This window comes from Asterias amurensis, chromosome 1 (genome assembly GCF_032118995.1).
Source record: "Asterias amurensis chromosome 1, ASM3211899v1".
Classification (NCBI taxonomy): domain Eukaryota; kingdom Metazoa; phylum Echinodermata; class Asteroidea; order Forcipulatida; family Asteriidae; genus Asterias; species Asterias amurensis.
The window spans coordinates 23762858-23790689 of NC_092648.1; the positions used below are offsets into that span (position 1 = coordinate 23762858).

Below are 27832 nucleotides of genomic sequence, written 5' to 3' on the forward strand. Positions count from 1 at the left end.
TCACAAATATACGGGAGTGCCATTGTTAACAATGTACCCCACAAGGGATGTATTTTGTCAACCTGGACCCCATACAGGAAGTTTTTAGAAAAGGGAACGATTGAACATAGCAGGACCCCACAAACCACATCCATTATAAGGTTTTGGGTGCGGGTAAGGGTGTGTGTTTGTGTTATCTTGCCATTTTTATAGCATATCCTGTGTACAAATGTAATGAAATTCAATGTAATTCTTTTGGAGTATTCATTTTTGGTTGACATATTCCTGTAATTGGCGGTTTTTTCTTTTGTCGATGACAATGAAACAAATCAGCGATATTAGCTTGTAACCATTCAGGTCTCCCAACTCATTTATAGCATCCTCCGACACGTCCCAAGGTCGTGTGGCCAATTAACATTAGTGTTTGTAATCCACGGTGTTTTTCAAGAAGGTATTCCCAAAGGGCAATTTTTTTATGATGTACTCATTTTCCATGAACCATTAATGAAGGTTGGCTAAAAACGTTGCAAATCTCTTTTACTTCACGTACGAGGTTATTAATTTTGTTCGTAGCATTTTTAGTATTTCAGTGCGAAAATTTGAAACATGACGTCATTGAACACCAATAAAAAAAAATGTGTCTATACCTTCTCAGGACATTTGTTTTACCGTTTTGATTCAATATCATCACAATTTATGAATGAACCAAATATTATTGCTTGCACAAAAACCAAATGGTAAGTCCCATTCAAAATGTGACGTCATTTGATGTTTTAAAGTCACCTGGAAGTGGTATTTTTTCAAAATAAAGCTTTTGTCACTAATATATGTGTTTTGATGAGTGCAATGTGAACAGTTAACTAAGGTTAAAAAAAAATCAGTTCTTATGTTATTTACAAATTTAAGAGTAGACCCCGACCCGAGAGGGCGCTGTTCATGACGTCAATCGAAGCAGACTTTGCCTGTAATGCGTAGAGTAAACACAATTGCAAAGTACATGTACGGACCAAATCGTGAGTTTGTACGTTTCAAAAAAAAATTGTTTGTTTTTTTCCGGCAATGGCGACGGGGTGTATTGCTGCTGAACGCAGGAAAACACTTTTTGAAATGTACCAACTCACGACTTGGACGTACATGTACTTTGCACGTGTGTTTACTATACGCATTGCAGGCAAAGTCTGCCTCGATTGACGTCACAAAAGGGGTAGGCGGAGTCAGCCCCCCAAACAACTTATATATTTTTTAAACATTTAAATCGTGCAAACAATTACTAAAAAAATTGTTTTATTGTTTGTAAGCATATACTCTTATGTTTGAAAGAAAGAAAAAATCTATTTCCAGGTGACTTTATATGTTGGGTATTGCATTACGGCACTTGTACTTAAGAACCCTGGACACTATTGGTAAGACCAGTCTTCTCAATTGGTTTATCTCAACATATGCATAAAATAACAAACCTGTGAAAATTTGAGCTCAATTGGTTATCGAAGTTGCGAGATAATACTGAAAGAAAAAAACACCCTTGTTACACGAAGTTGTGTGTGTTCAGATGCTTAATTTTGAGACCCCAAATTCTACACCTGGGGTCTCGAAATCAAATTAGTGGAAAAAAAACTTCTTTCTCGAAAACTACGTTACTTCAGAGGGAACCGTTTCTCACAATGTTCTATACTTTCAACCTCTCCCATAACTCGTTACCAAATAAGGTTTTATGCTCATATTTATTTTGAGTAATTACCAATAGTGTCCACTTTTACTTTCGTAAGGACTTTTTTTCTGGAAGATGAGTTGATCACAAAACTGAGTTTGTCACTCAATAAAAACCAACCTTTACTTCTACAACGTACTATAATTACAAATACAAGGTCTGTGTAACATGTTGCTATATTGAAAAAGACTTCCACTTAGTCGGCTTTATCAAACATTTACTATGAAAAGAAAAGACTCGAAAATGGTTTTAACTTCAATCAGTCCGCGTAAAAAGTCTCAGGTTCAATTCCAAGAGTTGAAATTAAAATGATTTGGAAGATCCTTTTTCTTTAAACTATTGACAGCTCAAAACAGTAGATCAGTATGCACGGGAGCTTCGTCAAACAACAGGAAACTGTCAAGAACACTGCGACTCTTAGAATGCTCAAAGATCCTCTCAGACCTTAGACCGACATAGTGAGACTGAGTGTTTGCCCAGGGCATCAAGCTCTAGCAATTTGCAGTTTTATTTGAGGTTATATTAGTCTTTTTCCTGCCGGCTTCGTTGTTGCTTAGCTCAGTGGTGCCACTGTGACATTACCCATTCCTGCGGTCTAAACTAACATTCCCTATAGATCGTGACATTTGAAACAAAAACTGTTGCTTTGATCTGCTTCCTCGAGCTAAAGCTCCGGTAATTTGTTTCTGAGCGGAGGGATTTCTCATTAAAGTTATACTGTCAGGTTCCTTAAAGGCAGTGGACACTATTGGTAATTACTCAAAATAATTATTAGCATAAAAGCTTACTTTGTAACGAATATTGTGAGAAACGGCTCCCTCTGAAGTAACGTAGTTTTCGAGAAAGAAGTATTTTTCCACGGATTTGATTTTGAGACATCAGATTTAGAATTTTAGGTATTGAAATCATCTGTGAAAGCACTGTCACAACTTCGTGTGACAAGGGTGTTTTTCTTTCATTATTATTTCGCAACTTCGATGACCGATTGAGCGCAAATTTTCACAGGTTTGTTATTTTATGCGTTATTATGTTGAGATACAGCAAGTGAGGAGACTGGTGTTTGACATTTACCAATAGTGTTCAGCGTCTTTATGTACTGATGTTAACATAAAAGTGTAAATGACTGGCCTATATCACCACTCTAGTTGGTTTTTATATAGTTCAGCTTTATTTGTTCTTTGAATTTTGTTTGTTTTTAGTTGTATAGTGTTTTCAAGCAAGACAAAACAACTTGATTGTGACATCTGTCTTTAGATTATTCACATTATCCACATAAAGACGTGAACTTCACATGAACGTAAAACGGGCAAAAACTTAGGTTTTTTTTTACAGGGAATGTACACGTTTGGCAATTACTCAAAACAAATATTAACTTTAAAACTGACTTGGTAACGAGCATTGGAGACCTGTTGATAGTATTAGATTCACCTGGAAGTGGTATTTTGTCAAAATAAAGCTTTTGTCACCAAAATATGTGTTTTGATGAGTGGTATATGAACAAACAATTTACTAAGGTTTACAAAAATTAGTTTCCATGTTATTTACAAATTTGAAAATAAGTCCGACCCGAGAGGGCGCAGTTCGTGACGTCAATCGAGGCGCGATATTTCGGATTCTCGTAGCTCGACGGCTTGAAGTGTTTGCTGCACAGCGCTGGAAAAGACGTCGGACCGAGCCATTTTGCAAACTGACCCCATCTTTAGTTGTTTGGCTTCATCCAGCAGCAATACACCTGGTCAACATTGACGGGAAAATGCAAGAAAAAACTGTTTTTGAAACGTACAAACTCACGACTAGGACTTGCATGTACGTATGTTGATCGAGGCAAAGTCTGCCTCGAGTGACGTCACGAAAGGGGTAGGCGTATATAAACATATAAATCGTTACAAACAATTCCTTAAAAAAATATTGTATTGTTCATAAACATACTCTAATGTTTGAAGAACAAAATTCTATGTCCTGGTGACTTTAAACATTGTGGGAAACGACTCCCTCTGAAGTAACGTAGTTTTTGAGAAAGAGGTAATTTCTCACTAAAATAATAAAAGACTTCTGGATAGAAGTCTTTTATTCTTATCTGAAAGCACACTAATTCGTCCAACATGGGTGTTTTACCTTTCATAATTTTCTCGCAACTTCGATGACCAATTGAGCCCAAATTTCACAGGCTTGTTATTTTATGGTTATGATGGGACACACCAAGTGAGAAGACTGTTCTTTGACAATTACCAAACATGCACCTTCCCTTTAAGACATGTGTTTGAAAAACGCACTTGAAGACTTGAACAAATGGATATATACGAGCTAAAAAGGCTACATAAACATTGTGCATTATGTTATAGGCCCTCACGTATTCGCTTTCGGAGTTGTTACACAAACACAGCACAAGGACCAGAGTGTATAAGCCCCGTCTTTATGAAAATGATGGAAATGTATCATTTGATCCCGAGTAAATACGATACAAAGACGAAAGGGAACTTTTACATTTAAAGGAGGTCTTACTACGAATAATTTACCAGTTTACACAGGGCTAAGGAACTTTAAGAAAAATATTGTCTTACCAATGAAAATGTTTTTTTTTCCCCCGAACCTTTCTTCACCATAAATCCCACTTTGACTGAAACATCTCAAGTTGCATATGGGAGTAAAGTAAATAATATCCTTTGAGCATTTTCATTGTTTGAAGTGTTTGCTCCTTTAGCTTTGGAAGCTTACAATGTAATTGTGAGTGCTCAAATTACGTGATTATTTTATCAGACATAAAGCCCATCAGACGACAGAGACTTGTCCAATGGTGTAATCTTACAATGAATAGTGTGACTCAGTTCTGAAAACCAAATCCCGTACAGAGACGGACAACCTGCCAGTTATCTCTCGCCTTATAGGTTAGAAAATATAGAACCACTTGTGATTTTATTGTATCGCTTTAAAGACAGTGGACATTATTGGTAATTACTCAAAATAATTATTATCATAAAACCTTTCTTGATTACGAGTAATGGGGAGAGGTTGATAGTACATTGTGAGAAACAGCTCCCTCTGAAGTGACGTAGTTTTTGAGAAAGAAGTAATTTTCCACGAATTTGATTTCGAGACCTCAGATTTAGAAATGGAGGTCTCGAAATCAACCATCTAAACGCACACAACTTCGTGTGACAAGGATGTTTTTGCTTTCATTAATATCTCCTAACTTCGACGACCGATTGAGCTCAAATTTTTACAGGTTTGTTATTTTATGCATATGCTGAGATGCATTAACTGTGAAGACTAGTCTTTGGCAATTACCAATAGTGTCCAGTGTCTTTAAAGATACACTTGTGTCATTTCAAGTGAAGTTACACAAGTTGAGAGATAATTAAGTCGCCACATTATTAGTTTGGTTTATGATTAATATTTCTTGGCTGCTCAAGCTACCCGCTTCTTAAAAAAAAAGTCGTTTCAGATCACGCTACAATTTACCAAGCATCTTCAGAACACCGTGTTCCTTTTGATTTCAGGGCAATCTGGAGGTTTGAAATACGGGTATCATCCACTACAAAGAGATATTAACCATAAACGAAACTGTATATACGGCAACTTTAATATCGTAGGCCTTTAAGGCAGTGGACACTATTGGTTGTTACTCAAAATACTCAGCATAAAACCTTACTTGCTAATCGGAAATGTGGAGCTGTTGATTTGACAGTATAAAACATTGTGAGAAACGGCTCCCTTGAGAAAGAAGTCCACAAACTTGATTTCGAGACCTTAGAATTAGATTTTGAGGTCTCGAGATCATTTCATTTTATTTGCCAGCAAACATGACACATGTATAAAACAAATTGCACATCAAAGATTTACATGAACGAGCAATACAATGGAAATAATAAGAATACACAAATGTAAAAACACTAGCAAATTACTGAGAAACCTGTCCTAGCCGCGGGCAGATACAAGGATTGTGTAGGAAACACCTCCAATGGGGGTGGATCACAAAACACTAGAGACAAAACAAAGGACGAGAACTCTGGCAGGGAAAGCAAATAGCGACAGAAAATCACTTTCAAAGTGGCTGACAGCACACAACTTCAGCATCTGAAAGCACACAACTTCGTGTGACAAGGGTGTTTTTTCTTTCATTATTATCTCGCACCTTCGAAGGACCAATTGAGCTTAAACATTTTCACAGGTTTATTATTTTATGCATATGTTGAGATACACCAAGTGAGAAGACTGGTCTTTGACAATTACCATGCCCAGTGTCTTTAAGTGACTTATCACTTATTAATCAATCTAAGCTGCCCGTCAAAATTGTGATGTCACATTACAAATCACTATGGTGATATTGACATATTATCTTAAGATGAATCTTAGTGCTTTGTGAAATCGGCCCCACTGGTCAAGCTTATGTTGTGAAACCTAACACGCATATTCATTTGTTTTTGGTCCAATATTCGGGTATACTGATCGAGTTGTGAATAACTTTGTGGATCTGATCTGACACATCCCCAAGGTGACAAGAGAACTCTGAATTGGTAAAAAATTAAACGAAAATAAATCCAGGCCGGTTCATATTAACCGTTACGGGTGTTGTTGATTGTTTTTTTGGCCGGTGAGTGGATTTGGGGTCTGCGAGTATAAAATACAATTAGGGGTGGGGTACATCATGCCACGTAGAGCACCAAATTACATGAAAATTTTCCAAATACAGTCAAACTTAACCCCAACCCTTTCATTCTCTTTCGGTTTCCACAGCTTGTTCGGTGAACTGGTATTCTAATGCTCCTGGCACCTCGTCGTACATCATATTTATTTTCGTCATGGTGCTTGCCATTCCGCTGTCTCTGATTATTGGCTCGTATACTCTTCTCATCTATGCTGTCAAAAAGGTAACACTTGTTTAAAAAGCAATGGACACTATTGGTAATTACTCAGAATAAGTGTGAACATACAAATTTAGTTGGTATAAACAATGGAGAGCTGTTGGTTATAGTATAATTTCTCACTCAAAATATTAAAAAGACGCCAGGGGCCTTTGTAGGCTTCTGAATGCACACACATTTGCGCAACGTGTGTGTTTTTTCTTTCAATATTCTCTCGCAATCGAGATGCCCAATTGAGTCCAACAAGAGATTTGCTATTTTATGCATATTATTTTGGGACACACCAAGTGACAATACTGGTCTTTGACAATAACAGAAGGTGTCCAGTGCCTTTAAAGGCAGTGGACACTATTGGTAATTACTCAAAATATTTTTTGCATAAAAACTTACCTGGTAACGAGTTATGGGGAGCTGTTGATAGTATAAAACACTGTGGCTCCCTCTGAAGTAACGTAGTTTTCAAGAAAGAAGTACATTTCAACGAATTTGACTTTGATACCTCAGATTTAGAATTTGGGGTCTCGAAACCAAGCATCTGAAAGCAAGCAACTCCGTGTGATAAGGGTGTTTTTTTCGTTCGTTATTATCTCGCAACTTCATGGACCAATTGAGCTCAAATTTTCACCTCAGATTTAGAATTTGAGGTTTCGAAATCAAGCATCTGAAAGCAAGCAACTTCGTGTGACAATGGTGTTTTTTCTTTCATTATTATCTCGCAACTTCATGGACCAATTGAGCTCAAATGTTCACAGGTTTAATATTTTATGAATATGTTGAGATACACCAAGTGACAAAAAGGGTCTTTGACAATGACTAATAGTGTCCAGTGTCTTTAAAGGTGTTGTTTACGTTTTATGATTGGAACCCACTGTTTGTTTCACAAGGTGGTCGCTTTTTTGAGACATTGCCGAAAAACTGGAGTGGCAATTATGTCCATGAATGAAAAATAATCTGCTATTGGAATACGCTACCTCAGAAGCGTTACCGCGGTAACGCTTCTCCGATTAAATTATTGGGGTACAAAAGGTGACGTATTGTTCCATAATCGCAGTATTGCGAAGTGAAACTTTTTTTTTATAGTACATTAAACTACCTAAAGCTGCTTTACATCAAACCAAATGAGTTTTTGTTGCAATTCATTTTCAGAGTGATTACAAAACGTGTACAGACCCTTTAATTATAAACACCCCTCAAGGGTATCTGGGAGAGGGCGGGCGAGAGATGATCTCTCAACTTCATAAAAACAAGAATAAATCTACATGTTGCAACGATGTACAAGGTGAATGAACAAAATCAATTTCCTAACTGCAAATAGTTTCAGTAATGACTTGAAAATAGGTACATCCTATTCCTGATATGAAGGATGACAGATGACCCCATAGTTTAACCAGTACTGTGGAAGACAGCTGTGGTTTTCCACTTGAGCTGAGTGTAATTATTCGAAGAGCAAGTTTGTACATGTGTGATTGGTTTCCTATAAAGGAATTGTTTTTGAATAGTAGTTTTGCTGTAGAATACTATTGTGGTGTACAAAAATACCGCCACTTGCGTCATGACGTTATTTAAAGCCAGTGGACACTATTGGTAATTGTCAACGACTAGACTTCACAGTTGGTGTATCTCAACATATGCGTAAAATAACTAACCTGTGAAAATTTTAGCTCAATCGGTCATCAAAGTTGCGAGGTAATAATGAAAGAAGAAAACACCCTTGTCACACGAAGTTGTGTGCGTTTAGATGGTTGATTTCGAGACCTCAAGTTCTAAACTTGAGGTCTCGAAATCAAATTCGTGGAAAATTACTTCTATCTCGAAAACTACTCCACTTCAGAGGGAGCCGTTTCTCACAATGTTTTATACTGCCAACCTCTCCCCATTACTCTTTACCAAGTGAGGTTTAATGCTAATAATTATTTTGAGTAATTACCAATAGTGTCTACTGCCTTAAATAAGCACTGGACACGTTTGGTAATTTTCAAAGACCAGTGTTCTCACTTGGTGTAATCCCAACATGCATAAAATAACAAACCTGTGAAAATTTTGACCCAAATGGTCATTGAAGTTGCAAAAGTTGCGAAGTTCCAAGAGAACAATAAAGAAGAAAAACCTTGTTGCACAAAAATAATGATGTGCTTTCAGATGCACCTTTTATTATTTGAGTGAGAAACTACCTCTTCCACAAAACGAACGTTACTTTAGAGAAAGCCGTTTCTCACAATGTTTCATACTATCAACAAAACACTCCATTGCTCGTTTACCAGAGAAAGTTTTTATGCTAACAATTGTTTTGAGTAAAAACCAATAGTGTCCAGTGCCTTTACATCACATTGCATTTCCTCCTTTAATCGTGCATTAAAGGATTTGGGTACCTTTTGTTGCACAAAACATAATGTCCACAGATTTACATTTAAAGCCATTGGACCCTTTCGGTACAGAAAAAAAAAAAGTTCACAGATTTACAAATAATTTACAGGGTTTACAGAAGGTAGTGGTGAAAGACTTCTCTTGAAATATTAGTCCATGAAATGATTTACTTTTTGAGAAAACGGTAAAACAATATAAATTCTCGTTAACGAGAATTACGGATTTGTTATAAACACATGTCATGACACGGCGAAACGCGCGAAAACAGGAGTGGGTTTTCCCGTTATTTTCTCCCGACTCCGATGTCCGATTGAGCCTAAATTTCCACAGGATTGTTATTTTATATATAAGTTGTGATACACAAAGTGTGGGACTTGGACAATACTGTTTACCGAAAGTGTATAATGGCTTTAACCTACACCGTTTGGAGATAACGATAGCAGAAAGCGTACCTTAAAATATTAGATGCTGAGGTGCTGTAGTTTTTGAGAAATGACTAAAACAATGTAATGAAAATAAGTTTTTACATGCTAAAATAATTGTTGTCTTATGATCACTGAGACGAAAATGATTGTCATAACAATTACTCATTTCTCAAAAACTACAGCACCTCAGTATGTAATATTTTAAAGGCAGTGGACGCTATTGGTAATTACTCAAAAATAATTATCACCATAAAACCTTTCTTGATTACAAGTAATGGGGAGAGGTTGATGATATAAAACATCGTGGGAAACAGCTTCCTCTTAAGTGACGTAGTTTTCGAGAAAGAAGTAATTTTCCACGAATTTGATTTCGAGACCTCAAGTTTAGAATTTGAGGTCTCGAAATCAAGCATCAGAAAGCACACAACTTCGTGTGACAAGGGTGTTTTTTCTTTCATTATTATCTCGCAACTTCAACAACCGATTGCGCTCAATTTTCCACAGGTTTGCTATTTTATGCATATGTTGAGATACACCAAGTGAGAAGACTGGTCTTTGACAATTACCAATAGTGTCTACAGTCTTTAAAACATTCTGAATTTAACCTTGACATTTAATACATTTAATAAGTGCACGTTTCTTACTAAATGCATCTCACGGTTGTGATGCATGCGAATCATTTAGACTGGAGCTTCTGTCTGTCATTTTATTTTTCAAATCAAATAAAGTGCAGAAGCGTATTGCTTGAGGTCAACATTTTTGAGGGGTCAACATTACAACCTCTTTCCTTCTGTAGGTCTGTAGCCAGACTGTTTCTTTTTCACATAGATTTTTGTGGTAAATGTGACATCAGTGTGTCCATGATCTATATGTAGTTCCTCCAACCAAGATGTTTGCAAATGAAACCAGGCTTTCCGCTTGATCTCATCCATGCATTATTGCTTTGCTGAGATATAGACACCTTTATTTCACGCTCTGTATCTCTTGAAACTCCTTGCCCGGGGCTTGTTTCCATTCTACAATCTAGATGTTTTTAAGAGGAATCCTCAGTGGTATATCCATCGTAAATATTTCCATTGTGTAGCCCCTTACCAAGAGTGTCTTTAGCCTTGTTTTGGGCGAGGTTAATACAACAAAACAAGAATACTGTCACAATTATTATTTTGTTATCTTTACAACCCGGTGTTAAAGTAACAAATTCAATGCATGCCATAGGCTAACATGTAAAGATCTTAAAAATACTGACTGCAACATAATCTGGAAACTCCTGTATTTCTCTCTTGCCGACTGAGACAAAATTGCATCCAATTAAAATCTAATGAAAATAAATCAAGGCTGCTACTGGTTGTGTGTATACGTTCTTTCAGCCTTTAGTAATGTGGGATTTTGGTTGTATTGGTTGAGTTGACGTTTGAAAAGATTGAAAAATAATTTTGACAAAAAAAAAACACACGCCCATTTCTGATTTCATGGTCCACCTTTCAATTTCATCAGTCAATTTGTGACTTTACAATTGTCAAAATTCCTTTCAAAAAAATGACCTACTTTTATTTCGGAAGAAAGTATAAATGATTTTCCATCGTTGTCCAATAGAAAGGCGACAGATCTTCTCTTCTATGTATGTCTTATTTCTGTCTAAATCGTACTTAGGTACCACTGTCCTCATTCCATTAAAACTTTCTTACTATTTTTGGAACTAATTCAGAATTAAACATCAATACCAGAGTGTGAGCAATCATTCGATGTTCCGACTATTTCAATAGAATGATGTTGTGGTCGAGCGGTTAAAAACACCGAACTCAAACTCTGCTGTATCTGATGGGCAGAGTGTGGGTTCGAGTCCCGGTCGTGAACTTGTGTCCTAAAGCAAGACACTTGAGCAATTGCTTCGTCCTTCGGATGGGACGTAAAGCTGTAGGTCCCGTGTGTTGTTATACAAAACAAAACTGTCAACGCACACAGTCTTGCAATTCATGCTTGCGCCTGCAACCGTGGACCTCATATTGTCGCTCTTTTGATTTACTTTTTGTCAACAGCTCCCATCGGTTTTGTACACTTTTCCAACGTTTTTCAACCTTTCCCGAACCGTGGACTCGTTTGTTATAGGTCCCCGGTATGGAATGTGTAAATCTAATCACGTAAAAGATCGAAGTACCCAATTATTCCAAGGAGAGAAGGGGTTCGCCCCGATGTGTCTGCAGTGCGACTATCTTCAATTATCAAGACTGCAGAAAGGAATAGTGGAAAGAAAGAATACCATTCTTTGTGTAGATACCACGACAAAGATGAAAGCCATGCAGAACAGATGATCTGGAATCGCAATGTCCCGCTGGCGAGCGACACAATATTAAAACCCATGGGGACGTGACACTCTCAAGATTGTTATTATACACCGCGGTCTAACAGTTAGTTCACAACCAAACCCTATATATATTGCAATACACAACGGGTAGCGAAAGATAGACCTAAAGAAATTACTATTTTATACTTATAATATATAGATGCAAAAAGCATCAACCTATCTCGATCTAGAGTAATCTTCTCCATGGGGTAAAAAAATGGCGGTGAGTAAAAAAGAATGTTCGAATCCATTTACCATCAGTGTTCTTGTTTGTTATTGGAGACTAATCACTTTGAATATTCGCTTAGTCTCACTGCCATATACATTTTTAAGTTTAGACAACACCAACGGCTTCGATCCTCGAACGTCTCCTGTCTTTATCAACCCAATCAGTTCGAATGAAAATCAAATATAGGGTATTCTCCACCAGTATGTTAGCTCAAACAACATTTGTTTTGTACGTGTAAGTCATTTATTTTTTCTGTACCGAAAGTGTCCAATGGCTATAAATTATATATTTTTTGGCTCATTTTTAACGATATGTTCATTAAAATCTTAAATAGGTCAGAGCGTTAGGTTTCTTGTTCAACTAATCATTTGCATTATTTTTGGTACGTATGCTTACCAGTAAGTTAACATGTTACTTTTTTTAATATGTCCCTTTCTAAAAAATAAATACCCCCAAACTGTTGAAGTTTTAACACTCTTTTCAATTTGTATAACCGTATTTTAAAAAATAAAACACGATGTTTTTTTCTGTCCACAGATCGGGTCAAGCGAAGCTGCGCAGTCATCTCAACACAAAGCTGACAAGAAAGTCACCATCTTAGTGGTTGTCATGATCACTTGTTTCCTAGTAGCTTGGTCACCGTACTCTATCTTCGCTCTGTATGTTGCGGCTAGTAAAGACAACACGGTGTCTGTTGTCGGTGCTACTCTACCGGCCATGTTTGCCAAGGCTTGTACCGTGTACAATCCTATCATTTATTTTCTGATTAACAAACAGGTTCGTTACCAATTTCACTTGTTCTGTTTTAAAGGCAGTGGACACTATTGGTAATTACTCAAAATAATTATCAGTATAAAACCTCACTTGGTAACGAGTAATGGGGAGAGGTTGATAGTATAAAACATGTTGAGAAACGGTTCCCTCTGAAGTAATTAGTTTTCGAGAAAGAAGAAATTTTCCAAGGATTTGATTTCGAGACCTCAGATTTAGAATTTGAGGTCTCGAAATCAAGTATCTGAAATTCATTATTGTCTCGCAACTTCGATGACCGATTGAGCTCAGATTATCACAGGTTTGTTATTTTATACATACGTTGAGATACAGCAATTGAGAAGACTGGTCTTTGACAGTTACCAATAGTGTCCAGTGTCTTTAAATGTAAGAGCCCAATCAAGAAAGGGAGAGACCAACAAGTAATAATCTAAATTTTGTTTTACATTGCAACTTCATAATTCATAACTTTGCTTGTTGAAAATACAGTTGAGTTGAGGTTTGCACCGTGTAAATACCTTTCATCCACCATTAACAAAAAGGTGTCTAAACGAATCGCTATGGTAAAGCTCATTGCACATGCCGTCAATTTCACCAAACTCTTTATAACTTAGGATTAATCTTAGGATTTAGACGAGTCCCAGACTTGGACTGTAAGATTAATCCTAATAAGGACTAGTTACTCGTCCTAAACTCAAGAAAGGAATTATCCTAGCGTTTCGTGAAATCAACTGCTGTAATTTTATGCGTCGTCAAACTTTCCCTCAATGCACAACCCTGGCAGAAAACTCGTGTGCACCCTTGCCTAAGGGAGTTTGTAAATTGAAAAATTTGACCTTTATTTTAAATTGAAGGCTCAAGGTGTAGTTTCTTCCGGATTGGTGTCCAATGTAAGACTTCGAAGAAATTTGATTGTTTTCATAAATGCATCGCAGTGATTTTGGAAACGCACACTACGTTTCAGTCCTTCGTATCCCCAATTTTTTTTTTTACTTTGATACAGGGAATGATTATATTAGCTGAAGTTTTGATCATGTTTTGCTTTTTCCACCAGTTAGAAAACACCGGACTATTAAATGTGTGTAATCATTGGAATGCACATTTTCTGTTAATTATCCGAAACAAATTCAGAAAATTAACTTCGTGGTTGTAACTGACTCTGTGTTTATCTTCTTTTGATTTTGATATTTTGATGTAAATCTCTGTTTATTGGGCTCTTTGTTAAAGAAAATTGTGTACTTTGTATTTGTTTGTATTTGCAGTTCTACTTGTTTTGTAATCTTTTTTTTTTCTTTGTCCAGCGCTTCAGAATATGTTTCGCCAAGATAGCGCTCTACAAATTTGTTTTATTAAAACCGTTATGGGATGACAGAATCCCTAACTAAACGTGAACTGTTTGGGGTTTTCCCATCACTTGAACGAGAGTTACTATTAGTGATGATAATTAATTACTATTTTTTTTTAAAGGAAAGCATTAACTTATCTTTCCATTTAAAGGATAGTCAACCTTTTGTTTTTTTAACCGTTCAATTGTTTTAACCCTATTTAGTTGTAGATTTATAAGCAAGAAAGATTAAACAGGTCGCGTTTTTGTGTGAAAATCGCCAAAAAATCTGAAGCGATTGTCCACACAGTAATAGGACTACACAGTTTAAAAAGCAATACTGGCAGTAACGCATCTCAGATTCAAATTTTGGGCATCAAAACGAATATCTTTTTAAATAACCAAATTAATTCGAAGAAAAATATTTCTCAAAATGCTGTATACTATCGAAAGCTTATGTTGGCTTCTAAAGCGATAGTTTTTTACTGTCATCCAGTTAAAATTAATTTGTGTCCTGCTTTCTTTACTGTTTCCTCTGTATAGTTTAAAGATGCTTTTATTGACCTGATGTGCTGCGGACGTAATCCATTCTCAAGAGACGACGAGCCTCCGGGGAACACCGGGTCGGGCGGTGGTAGAACCGGCACTGCAACTAGGGCAGCGACCTCCAGGCGAGGGCAGCAAGAGCCGACCGGGGCACGCAGTCAACTCGATAACCCCAACGACATTTCCGTCAACATGGAGACCCAAATGTCCGAGATTGGTGTGACGCCGGCCATGGTGAGACGCCACATCAAGACGGCCGACTGGGGATCGAAACCATCGTGCTCTCAGCAGCAACAGGTCACTTCTCTGGCCCGGGAGTCTGTCACCAAAACGCAAGTGGAGGTCCTCCGAGTCGAAGAAGCTGACAAGTCGGAGGAACCGACGGTGGTAGAGAAGAAAGCTGTGAAGAGGCAAAGTAAAAGCTCAAGGAGCAGCAAGGTGTGTCCTGTGGAAGAGCCAGACAATGAAGCAGCACCGGTAGAAAATGCATGAATGAAAGAAACTCAGTTAGTTTCTTCATCACGACTAAAGCATGCAAGAAAATGCACAACACATTTTAAAGTCATACAAAACAGTATATGAAAACGAAATCCTAGCATAACCATAAGAGTAGGAAAAACTGTATTTCTACGGAGCTCTTGAATTGCCATTCGACCGGTTGAGATCCTGATTTGATTATCTCAAGATGACGAGACGTTGGATGCGATGATGAGTAGTCGTCAGAGGTTATTTCTGGCCGCGACGTCTTCAAAGTAGGACGACGACTTCCCGGGATAGTTATTTGCACGATGACGTCATCTTGGTATTATGATGTCGACTTAGCGAGATGATTTATCGCACGGTGACGTCATCTTGGTATTATGATGTCGACTTCTAGAGATGGGTTATCGCATGATGACGTCATCATGGTGTTATGATGTCGACTTCTCAAGATCCTGTATTGAACGATAATGACATCTTGAACCAGAATGTCGACTTTCCGAAATGATTTATCACACGATGACGGCATCTTGATATATTGATGATGACTTATCGAGATGATTCACGCACGATGGCGATATCTCGAGGTGGATTTCGACTATCTGAGATGATTTGTCGCACGATAACGACATCTTCATTAGGATATAGGTATCTCGAGACGATTATCTTTTGACGATATCTAGAAATGATGTCAATTTTCCGAAAAGTTTAATTGTACAATGACGGCATCCGTAGAGATAAATGTCAAGTTGATCATGGACCCTGTTCACATGTCAAGGAAGGAGGGTACAGTCTGCACATTATACACAATAGTTTATGCAATTGGAGAAATTGTGGGCTGATGAGTGATCCTTGTGGAACCCAAGACAGAAGTGGGGTAGTAGCCTTTGATATTATTCCGTTTATATTGACAGACTGTGTTCTGCTCTGTAAAAGTGAAATCCGTGCTATTGCATTACCATTTGATTCCCAGGGAACGGGCGGAATAAAAGCAAGGGACTTTTGCAGTTAGCGCTTTTACAAATGTTCTTTAAAGGTGTTTTCTTCAAGGATGTCGTCATCATTGGATCATCAAGAGGATCACATGCAAGCGGAATGGCATTTCCAGAGCTCCGTACAAATCAACAACATACACTTCAATTCTGACGGTCGATTAATAACTGTCAGCAACATTTTTAGTTGATTTTTTTAAGGGTAATGAACACCTTTAAAATTTTTTGAAATGGATTTCCGCGGTCAATGCGATCGGCACCAAACCAATTTCGAGACGAGTCTTGTTCTAGAATCATAGTTTACGTTCCATTACTTCTGCTGGTCAACAACAAGACGGATTATATATGCATTATTGTGGCACCACGGGCGACACGGGAAGTGCAAAATTCCTTAGGGTTATGTTGTTAGCGTTCCTTGACAAAAACAAAGTAGTGGCAATTCCACAACCAGAACGAAACGGCAAGTAACTGAAATATCACACCATGTGTTTGCTCCCTGAATAATTTGTGTCAGTATTCAGCGACCAGAAGCTTTACATCTCCGACTATCGCTGAGTGGCTGTCAGACAACAGCTTCTTTTTTTCCTTTACGTTTTACCCTGGCAACCTAAATCCATCTTCCCTATTTTGAGAGGCCTGTTAGGCGATGTTTTATTTAAAGGTGCTTGTTTTTAGTGGTATCTTGGTAAACGGTACAAAATCTAATGCACATTTGTACGCACGCCGCTTTGCGTCGCGAATCAAATGTCGCGCCGATTGTCTTAAATACACTGAACACGTTTGGTACTTTGGGCTCATATTTTCATCGAAGTTGCGAGAAAATGGTGATAGAAAAAAACACCCTTGTTGGACGAATTTGTGTGTCTTCAGATAGGAATAAAAGACTTCTCGCTAGAAGTGTTTTATTATTTTAGTGAGAAGTTACCTCTTTCTCAAGAACTACGTTAATTTGAGAGGGAGTCGTTTCTCACAATGTTTTATACTATCAACAGCTCTCCAATGCTCCTTACCAAGTCAGTTTTTAAGTTAATATTTGTTTTGAGTAACTACTAAACGTGTACATTCCCTTTAAATATTACTTTTGTATTTTCAACACGAATGTCCTTATAGCTCTTTTATAACTCGTTCTCGAAAGGCCGCTTAATATAAAAATTGGTCACCAGTTTATTCTTTCCCCATTAGCAATTGCGTGTATGACTACAATTTCGGAGAAATCGAGCTTTTAAAAAATTTAGAGAATAAAAATAACACTCTGTGCTTTTTTCTACTCACAAATCATTCCAGCCTAAGTAACTCAAGAAAATGTCAAAAAACTTCATTCCATATGAATAAATAAAAGACAAATGACAGGTATAAGTAGTTTTTAAGATTAGACTTTAAAAACTACATGCATTTATATTTAAATGTATAGTCTCATGTTTTTTTTAATGTGAGCGAAACAAACCATCTTGATGTAAACATGTTTTTGATAATGTTGAGGAAAAAAACTAAATTTCCAGAGTGCAACCGTTTTCTGTTTTTGTTTTCATCACAACAACTGAAGGGTTGGGTTTAAATGTGGTTTTGGTTCCCAACTGATTCTTAATTGACTTGTGGGCTAGCTGGTAAAGCGGCGGGGCCAAAGTTGCGAAAGAAGTTTTGTGTATTATTAAACACTTTGCAACCAGTTGAACAAAGAGTAATATTTTATGATAAATTAAAGAATATGTGTTTATTTAGGTCTGCTAGCTCAATCGCACAGCCTAAAGCCTGGTTCATACATCCTGCGAATGCGAATGCGAAGCGAATGTTGACGTCACAAAAATCACCAGCTCCGTTCAACTCACTTGCGAATATCGCTGCGAAAGGATAGTTGTGACGTCAAATTCGCGTCAAACTCGCTTCGCATTCGCATTATTCGCAAACTATTCCAATAACACAACCTTGTTTACTATGAAGTCGTTGTCGTCGTTGTTGTTGTTGTTGTTGTTGTTGTTGTTGTTGTTGTTGTTGTTGTTGTTGTTGTTGTTGTTGTTGTTGTTGTTGTTGTTGTTGTTGTTGTTGTTGTTGTTGTTGTTGTTGTTGTTGTTGTTGTTGTTGTTGTTGTTGTTGTTGTTGTTGTTGTTGTTGTTGTTGTTGTTGTTGTTGTTGTTGTTGTTGTTGTTGTTGTTGTTGTTGTTGTTGTTGTTGTTGTTGTTGTTGTTGTTGTTGTTGTTGTTGTTGTTGTTGTTGTTGTTGTTGTTGTTGTTGTTGTTGTTGTTGTTGTTGTTGTTGTTGTTGTTGTTGTTGTTGTTGTTGTTGTTGTTGTTGTTGTTGTTGTTGTTGTTGTTGTTGTTGTTGTTGTTGTTGTTGTTGTTGTTGTTGTTGTTGTTGTTGTTGTTGTTGTTGTTGTTGTTGTTGTTGTTGTTGTTGTTGTTGTTGTTGTTGTTGTTGTTGTTGTTGTTGTTGTTGTTGTTGTTGTTGTTGTTGTTGTTGTTGTTGTTGTTGTTGTTGTTGTTGTTGTTGTTGTTGTTGTTGTTGTTGTTGTTGTTGTTGTTGTTGTTGTTGTTGTTGTTGTTGTTGTTGTTGTTGTTGTTGTTGTTGTTGTTGTTGTTGTTGTTGTTGTTGTTGTTGTTGTTGTTGTTGTTGTTGTTGTTGTTGTTGTTGTTGTTGTTGTTGTTGTTGTTGTTGTTGTTGTTGTTGTTGTTGTTGTTGTTGTTGTTGTTGTTGTTGTTGTTGTTGTTGTTGTTGTTGTTGTTGTTGTTGTTGTTGTTGTTGTTGTTGTTGTTGTTGTTGTTGTTGTTGTTGTTGTTGTTGTTGTTGTTGTTGTTGTTGTTGTTGTTGTTGTTGTTGTTGTTGTTGTTGTTGTTGTTGTTGTTGTTGTTGTTGTTGTTGTTGTTGTTGTTGTTGTTGTTGTTGTTGTTGTTGTTGTTGTTGTTGTTGTTGTTGTTGTTGTTGTTGTTGTTGTTGTTGTTGTTGTTGTTGTTGTTGTTGTTGTTGTTGTTGTTGTTGTTGTTGTTGTTGTTGTTGTTGTTGTTGTTGTTGTTGTTGTTGTTGTTGTTGTTGTTGTTGTTGTTGTTGTTGTTGTTGTTGTTGTTGTTGTTGTTGTTGTTGTTGTTGTTGTTGTTGTTGTTGTTGTTGTTGTTGTTGTTGTTGTTGTTGTTGTTGTTGTTGTTGTTGTTGTTGTTGTTGTTGTTGTTGTTGTTGTTGTTGTTGTTGTTGTTGTTGTTGTTGTTGTTGTTGTTGTTGTTGTTGTTGTTGTTGTTGTTGTTGTTGTTGTTGTTGTTGTTGTTGTTGTTGTTGTTGTTGTTGTTGTTGTTGTTGTTGTTGTTGTTGTTGTTGTTGTTGTTGTTGTTGTTGTTGTTGTTGTTGTTGTTGTTGTTGTTGTTGTTGTTGTTGTTGTTGTTGTTGTTGTTGTTGTTGTTGTTGTTGTTGTTGTTGTTGTTGTTGTTGTTGTTGTTGTTGTTGTTGTTGTTGTTGTTGTTGTTGTTGTTGTTGTTGTTGTTGTTGTTGTTGTTGTTGTTGTTGTTGTTGTTGTTGTTGTTGTTGTTGTTGTTGTTGTTGTTGTTGTTGTTGTTGTTGTTGTTGTTGTTGTTGTTGTTGTTGTTGTTGTTGTTGTTGTTGTTGTTGTTGTTGTTGTTGTTGTTGTTGTTGTTGTTGTTGTTGTTGTTGTTGTTGTTGTTGTTGTTGTTGTTGTTGTTGTTGTTGTTGTTGTTGTTGTTGTTGTTGTTGTTGTTGTTGTTGTTGTTGTTGTTGTTGTTGTTGTTGTTGTTGTTGTTGTTGTTGTTGTTGTTGTTGTTGTTGTTGTTGTTGTTGTTGTTGTTGTTGTTGTTGTTGTTGTTGTTGTTGTTGTTGTTGTTGTTGTTGTTGTTGTTGTTGTTGTTGTTGTTGTTGTTGTTGTTGTTGTTGTTGTTGTTGTTGTTGTTGTTGTTGTTGTTGTTGTTGTTGTTGTTGTTGTTGTTGTTGTTGTTGTTGTTGTTGTTGTTGTTGTTGTTGTTGTTGTTGTTGTTGTTGTTGTTGTTGTTGTTGTTGTTGTTGTTGTTGTTGTTGTTGTTGTTGTTGTTGTTGTTGTTGTTGTTGTTGTTGTTGTTGTTGTTGTTGTTGTTGTTGTTGTTGTTGTTGTTGTTGTTGTTGTTGTTGTTGTTGTTGTTGTTGTTGTTGTTGTTGTTGTTGTTGTTGTTGTTGTTGTTGTTGTTGTTGTTGTTGTTGTTGTTGTTGTTGTTGTTGTTGTTGTTGTTGTTGTTGTTGGTGTAAACATAATCTCTGAAACATCAGCTATAAAAATGCCCATTAATAAATAAAATTCGAACCCGTCGAGCCATCTCAAAGCCATCCGTCGAAAGACCATGATTTATTACAGCCAGCAGTGGCTATATTAGCTCAGTGCTGATGCTACTCTTACACTAGGGAGAATGCTAGCGAATGTGCTTACGAACGGATATAACAATCGCTCAAACTTCGCAGCATTCGCCATGTCCTCGTAAGCGTTTGTTACAAATTCGGTACATTCACAAATTATTCCCCACCTCCTAACGAAGATCGATCAAGTAATAAACCGGTTTCTAAGCAAGTATTGCAAAGACGGTTATTCGGCGCAAAGCGTCTTATCTTTAGGCAATCTCTGAAGACCCCTTTATCAAGTTGTTATGGTAATAAGAGTAGCTCCTGGGTTTTATTTTTTACTAAAATAAATTGCGGCCCGACAAAAGAGTCGTTATAGTCGATTTGTTTCGGATGAACTGGATTCTTTCGAGGCTAGCAACTATGCAAAATGTAAAACAGCCCGACGATCAAAAAGCTGTTGTCTTGCATGCAACATTCAAGTTATAAAACAAAATAAATGTGTGGGGGGAAATTGCATTTGTTAATTCCCTCGACTTTGCATCAAGGCAATTATAGTAATAGTACATCATTACCGGTGAATAATCTGTGTTTTCAGGATCTGGGCACGATTGGTCCTATTGGTGGCTATAAATAAGTAGATCTACAAGTTATTATTCTAAAATCTGAGTTGATTTGATAACAAATAAACAATCAACAGTGTTTATATAGCGCCAAAATCCGCTCCAACCGTGTTGAAGAATAATGTTTAATGATGAAAATGATTCTATATTAGGGTTTAAACCATTCAATTGCAATTGCATGGAGTTTAAATCAAGTGTTTGTATACAAAACAGTTCATGTACAAACAACCACAAAGGTTTAAAATGTAAATTGTATGTTTGTACAAAAATATGAGCGTCTATTTTTACAAACAAGTTTACGGCTTACTGGCTTGAGATTATTCCATCTGAAGTTGACAGAATTCAATGTACCCAACTCATTATGTTTCGAAGGATTTATGCTTTGGTCGTTTTACACGAGTTAATCTTCCAGTCAAATAGCCGATAATCTGGCTCGTTAAATGATGTCTATAAAGACTACGGTACGGTAGCATTGTGCACATAGTCAGAGGTTCAAAATCATCAGAAAAATGTTTACGGACTGTCAGTTAGACGGCATGTCAAACCGAAATTGATGCCCGGCAACGTATATACGTAACCCGGTCCTACCTCATAATTCAATACCCCCTCCTCAAACAAATAAAATAAGTACTTTAAAATACTAATTACTTTTTGGCTTAATCTCCGGCAAGTGTTTTCAGTTTTTTGCAGGGCCATGTGGCCCACTGACAATCATGCTAACAATAAAGCTAACAATAAAGGACAAAACCGTGCCGTACGCAGTTTTTTTTTATAGACATAACACATTAGTTGTGCGTCTAAAACATGACGCATCTTCAACCATGAAGACGGCCGACTCATTTGTGACGTCAAATTGTAACAATCACCCATAGTCCTGAGCCCCCCCCCCCCCCCCCCCCCGGTCTGCAAAAGGGTACATGTATACAGAACTTGGACTATTTCTGGATACATTTGAAAACAATGTACGGTGGTGACATGTAGGTCTTGATGTAGTTTTGTGGCGACACAGAGAGGGTTAAATTTGTACCGTATTCGTTATTGAGGCCAGCTGAAATAGTGTTACATGGTAAGGATGCCAATACAATACGCAATATGCTTCTCGAAGAAGGAGCGCAAAGGAAGCAACTGACGAGAAGGATGTCACGATGCAGTTTTACTTCACTATCTAAATTGGTACCGTAATTACTACCGTAACTGGTTATGGTTATACTAATGGATATATTAATTTTGATTTTTTTTTACCCACACACCGATGTGTGTTAGCACTGTATACTCGGTGCTTTCCCGAGTCCTGTGAAAAAAATATCACAGGCATGTCACTCGGGAGTATACAGTGCTAACACACATCGGTGTATGGGTAAAAACCAAAACTAATATTCTTTATCCCCGATGCAAATTTAACATCTCTTATAACAATGGATATGTTATTTATCATTGATCCTAAGTTTTTACATTGATGATAAGAGGACTAATTAGCTACATTAACGGCATTTAAATTAAAGTGTGTGTTATTTATAAGGGCCTATTTATTAACCCTTTAGCAAAAAGAAAAACATTCTTTAAAAAAAAAGTCTCAAAACCCGAAAACAACAACGGAAACTCAAACAAAACAACCCGAGGTTTCAAACAGTGTATTTGTCAGACAAAGTGTAAGAGGGTTTGTATGTGAACATGGTTCTACACTAATGATTTGATACCTTTACATTTTCCTGTTGGGAGCTTTGTTTAGAACAACATTCAAATGCATTCTGCTGTTGCTACAAGTTTAAAACATAATGTCAATAAATTTACATTAAACTTACACCGTTTAAAGATAATGATAGTAGAAAGCTTCCCTGAAAATATTACGTGCTGAGGTGCTGTAGTTTTTGAGAAATGAGTAAAACAATGTCATGAAAATATTTTACTTTAGCATGTAAAACATGTATTTTCATGACATTGTTTTACTCATTTCTCAAAAAATACAGCACCTCTTTTAAGGTACGCTTTCTACTTACCTTCAAACAGTGTACGTTTAATGTAAATCTGTGGAGATTGTATTTTGTGTTCCAAAAGTACCCAAGTCCTTTAATAGCTTATCATATCAATTTATAAACAGGGTTACTGACATTGTTTTAAAATGTTCAAGTGTGTATCCTAGGTTACGCTTTTTATCCAGTATGTGATCAGAGGCACTAAAGCTGTTTACGTAAACACATTTGCAATAGTTCTGTATACTTATATGATATAAATAGTATTTTATAGATACCAATATTTAAATATATAACATTTTGCACAATGTATACTGTAACATTTTGCACAGTGTATAATGGAGTTTAAAATAAATGTAATTTACTCATGCTTTTAACATAACTATTTCAGTCTATAGTTTTACAAAAAAACAAGAATAATGTAGTTTATGGCACCGTTAGAATTATGAGGAAAATGCAAATTATTGCTAGAGCATTACGGCATGCCCAATCTCACCAAGCGAATGTACACTAAGATTTTACATGGACATTACATAATTTCTTTTTCTTTTCCAACAAAACAGTTGCTCAATGGGAGTTTGAGCACTTTATGTAATCCACCATATATATTACATAAACTGACGACCCTGTACAAGTTTTGGGTTGATCGGACATTTCTTGGTGACGAGAAAATAATGAAATACCGACTATACATTTTTCAAGACATTGTAAAGATATTCTGGTTGTAAAGATATTCTGATTGGATTTGGTGCGCTGTTTTGTTTGCTATAAAAAGCTCTCGTTGTTAAATGAGATTTTATTATGATGAAAAAATAGATACCAAAAATTTACGCCACAGTGTGGTAAAACAACACTATATTCTGCCAAAGCAAGGTTTTTCGGCTCAACAACATGGCGGACTGTTTGTTCCTCTGGTTGCAGGTAGTCTAGTTTTTTTGAAACCGCAAGGGCCTACTCACTATTTAAAACTCACTGTCTTTGTTTAAGTGCATATACTCTTTAAAAGAGCAAGGAGATATTTTTTTTAATAGGGGAAACGTTACAAGATTTGAAGGCAGTGTGCCCGTTTAAGGTTTCGTGACGCGCAATGGTGCGTCACTATTGTCCTTCAATAGCAGTCCAAGTATATTTATGAAAGGCCACTTCAAAAGTCAATTTTGTAATCAGAGTTGGCACTCAACGCTGAACTTAATATCATGACCTGCGTCAATGTGAGTTTTGAATGAGAAAAGGTTTGTCTATACCAAGGTCCCTCATTATTATTGATGGGAAGAAAACCTTCCTGCTTCTTGTCGGTTATAACACTGCAGTTTCCTCACTTTGTATATCAAAGGGAATGTACAAGTTTGGTAAATAGAACCCACTTTTGGTTTTAACACGTTGTTGATTTATACCATTAAAAAAAATGGTGAATTTCATTTCCAGAGGTGGTAGCTTTTTCGAGATATTACCGAAAATCTTGAGCGGTTTATGCCCACTGGATTACTGGAAAGTAATTGTCAGTAACGATTTTCAGATTCAACTGTTTTGGAATAAAAAGTGGTAGTTTTTTTCATAGTCACTGTTCTCAAAAGCTGATATACTTCTTACAAAGTAATTGGGTTTTTATTTATTTTTATTTAGATAATGCATTAATAAGTTACCATTATTAAAAATGCAGCGTCAGTTGCAACTTGACCTCATCTAATCCCAACGATGTAAACATATAGGCTAAATATTTTCAGGACTTTTTAACAACACTAACGTATCTAATCAGTATAATATAATTAGATTGTGTTTAGAAAAACATGTGTGACCTAGCACGATTTCTTAAAAGGTGCAGTTGCATGCTCTTTAAAGGCAGTGATTGATATTTGCTCAAAACAGTTATCTTCATAAAACTTTTCTTGATTACGAATAATAGGGACAGTTTGATTGAATAAAACATTGTGATAAACATCTCCCTCTGAAGTGACGTAGTTTTCGAGAAAAAAGAAGTAATTTGCCACGAATTTGATTTCGAGACCTCAGATTTTTTAGAATTTGAGGTCTCGAAATCAAGCATCCATTCTGAAAGCACGCAACTTCGTGTGATCATGGTGTGACAAGGATGTTTTTTTATTTCATTATTATCTCGCAACATCGACGACCGATTGAGCTAAAATTTTCACAGGTTTGTTATTTTATGCATATGTTGAGATAGACGAAGTGAGAAGACTGGTCTTTGACAACTACCAATAGTGTCCAGTGTCATTAACAAAGCGTTTGGCGCCTTAGTGTCAGATAATGTTTACATTCTAATGAATAACTTATACAAGCAGTGGACAGTATTGATAAATACTCAAAATATTTGTTAGCATAAAAACTTATGTATTACTAGATGTGTCTCAACACATGCATAAAATAACTATTCTGTGAAAAAGTTGGCACAAAAATTGGTCTTTAAAGGCAGTGAACGAACACATTATATGAACAACACCACTGTATAATTTATTTTATTCATATTAGGGTAATTTCAAACTACAAAAGGGTGTTGCTTCTCACAACAGTTCATCAGTGACCCTTATAGTAATATAATTATGTTATGGTCATTGATAAAAGTACACACTGTCTTCAAACACTGAAATGCCTCCATGCAGGAAAAATGGTTGGTGCACGATCGCCAGGAACCATGTTTTCTTTCTCCACACACTCCTGAATGACTTTCAACGGCGGTTTCTCTTCACTGCTCGCACAACCTGGCAAAGCGAAACGAGAAGGGTCGCAATCGACCTAAACAAATTACTTTTTGCAGAATGTTAAATTTGCACCATGGATAAAGAAAACACATTTTGGTTTGTGCTCATACACCGATGTGTGTTAGCACTGTATACTCAGTACTTTCCCGAGTCCCATGAAAACATTCTCACGGGCATATTAATCCCAGCCTAGTAATATGTGATGTGGGGGGGGGTGCTAAGGACTCGGGAAAATACTGAGTTTACAGTGCTTACACACATCAATCAATCAATCAATCAATCAATAAAACATTTATTTCCACATTCACATCGCATGGGGACATCATCCTATAAAAGCCGAGGCTTGTGGCGGATGTGCCCGTTACAAGATTACAGAACCAAACAGGAATACAGCACTAAATAGACGAATAAATAAATACATACCACTACGGTAGATAACTACACAAGGGTTTAACCATGATTAAACAATGTGTAAGGGTAAAAGCCAAAATTATTATTTTTGCAGAATGTTTAATCAAAATAATAAGCTAGCTTTTGATTGATTACACACCGACTCAAATGCAGTTCTTAAGTGGCGCTCCACACCATTGCAATTATACGGAATATCATGTTTCTGCGTCAGAGCGGTCTTAATCGTGCTCGTCGTCGGATTCATTTGAAAGATCAAAATTGAGAAACGCTTAGGAATATTTCGAAAACTTGACCTGAGAAAGATTGATGCCTCTCGGCAACGGTGTTCTTGAAGTAAACGATTTATCTGTTGATGTGCAGTAAGTATAAAATGCCAGTAGTTCCTAAGTGTCTTAAAAATTGTTCCAATTATAGTCCTAAGGGTGCTCTTACTTTGGAATCCTGTGGTTTTTTTTAAACGGTATTCAGGTACTCAAAGACTGGCTTTTGATTAAGAGAAAAAATAGAAACGAGGGGAAAAACAGAATCGAAACAAAACAACACAAAACATCCGAAAAACAACTTAAAGGATTTGGGTACTTTTTCAAAATTTGAATAGATTTACATTCAACTTACAGGGTTTGAAGATAATGATAGTGGAAAGCTTCCCTTCAAATCTTACTTACCGATGTGCTGTAGTTTTTGAGAAATGAGTCAAAAATGAGTCAAATACTTTTGTAAATGATTAATAACGAGACAAAAATTATTTTCATGACATTATTTTACTCATTTCCCCAAAACTACAGCTCCTCAGCATGTAGTATCTACATGCGTGAAACGCGCGAAAACAGGAGTGGGTTTTCCCGTTATTTTCTCCCGACTCCGATGTCCGATTGAGCCTAAATTTCCACAGGATTGTTATTTTATATATAAGTTGTGATACACAAAGTGTGGGACTTGGACAATACTGTTTACCGAAAGTGTATAATGGCTTTAAAGGGGCTGCGTCGTCATTATCAAAGCAGGCTTGTGTCTCTACATCTCTAATCCAGTTATCTCCTGAAGCAGTGATATATATTATTAACCCATTCTCCAACGCCATCACACACGCGGCTATCTGTATGGATGATATGTATACGCTTGCCATTTTGGGATTCCCCGCGTCAAATTGTATTCCGCACACTGCACTTCGTCGTAAGACAGTGCCAAAAATGGCGGCTGTGGCTACGGCTGTTGCTAATGGTGTGCATTTGGGCATCAAAGGCTGTTCAAGTGACTATCAAGCCGGAACCGTAAGCCCTGCTATCTGGACACGGCTTTAAAGGCAATGGACACTATTGGTAGTTACTCAAAATATGTGTAAATAAAACTTACTTGTTTGAAAGTAATGGAGAGCTGTTGATAGTATAAAACACTGTGAGAAACGGCTCCTTCTGAAGTCACGTAGTTTTCGAGAAAGAAGTAATTTTCCACAAATTTGATTTCGAGACCTCAAGTTTAAAATTGAGGTCTCGAAATCAAGCATCTGAAAGCACGCAACTTTGTGAGACGAAGTTTTTTTCTTTTTTCTATCATAGTTATCTCGCAACTCCGACGACCAATCAAGCTCATTTTTTCACAGGTTTGTTATTTTATGCATATGTATAGATACATAAGTGAGAAGACTAGTCTTTGACAATTACCAATTACCAATAATGTCCAGTGTCTTTAAAGGGTATATGTACTTTTACATAAAAAAACACTATGTCCACAGATTTACATTAAACTTACACAGTTTGAAAATTGTGATAATAGAAATCTTCCCTTGAAATA

The 27832-nt window shown here is 36.7% G+C and overlaps 1 protein-coding gene across 1 annotated transcript in view; it reads left to right on the top strand.

Moving 5' to 3' along the window:
- Positions 1 to 17976, top strand: part of LOC139940365 (pinopsin-like) — a 36608-nt gene extending 18632 nt beyond the window's left edge. The window contains exons 3-5 of the mRNA XM_071936619.1: positions 6422 to 6555; positions 12446 to 12685; positions 14547 to 17976. Coding sequence (XP_071792720.1) covers positions 6422 to 6555; positions 12446 to 12685; positions 14547 to 15041 — 869 coding nt within the window. The 3' untranslated portion in view covers positions 15042 to 17976. The remainder of the gene's footprint in view (positions 1 to 6421; positions 6556 to 12445; positions 12686 to 14546) is intronic.
- The last annotated feature ends 9856 nt before the right edge of the window (positions 17977 to 27832 follow it).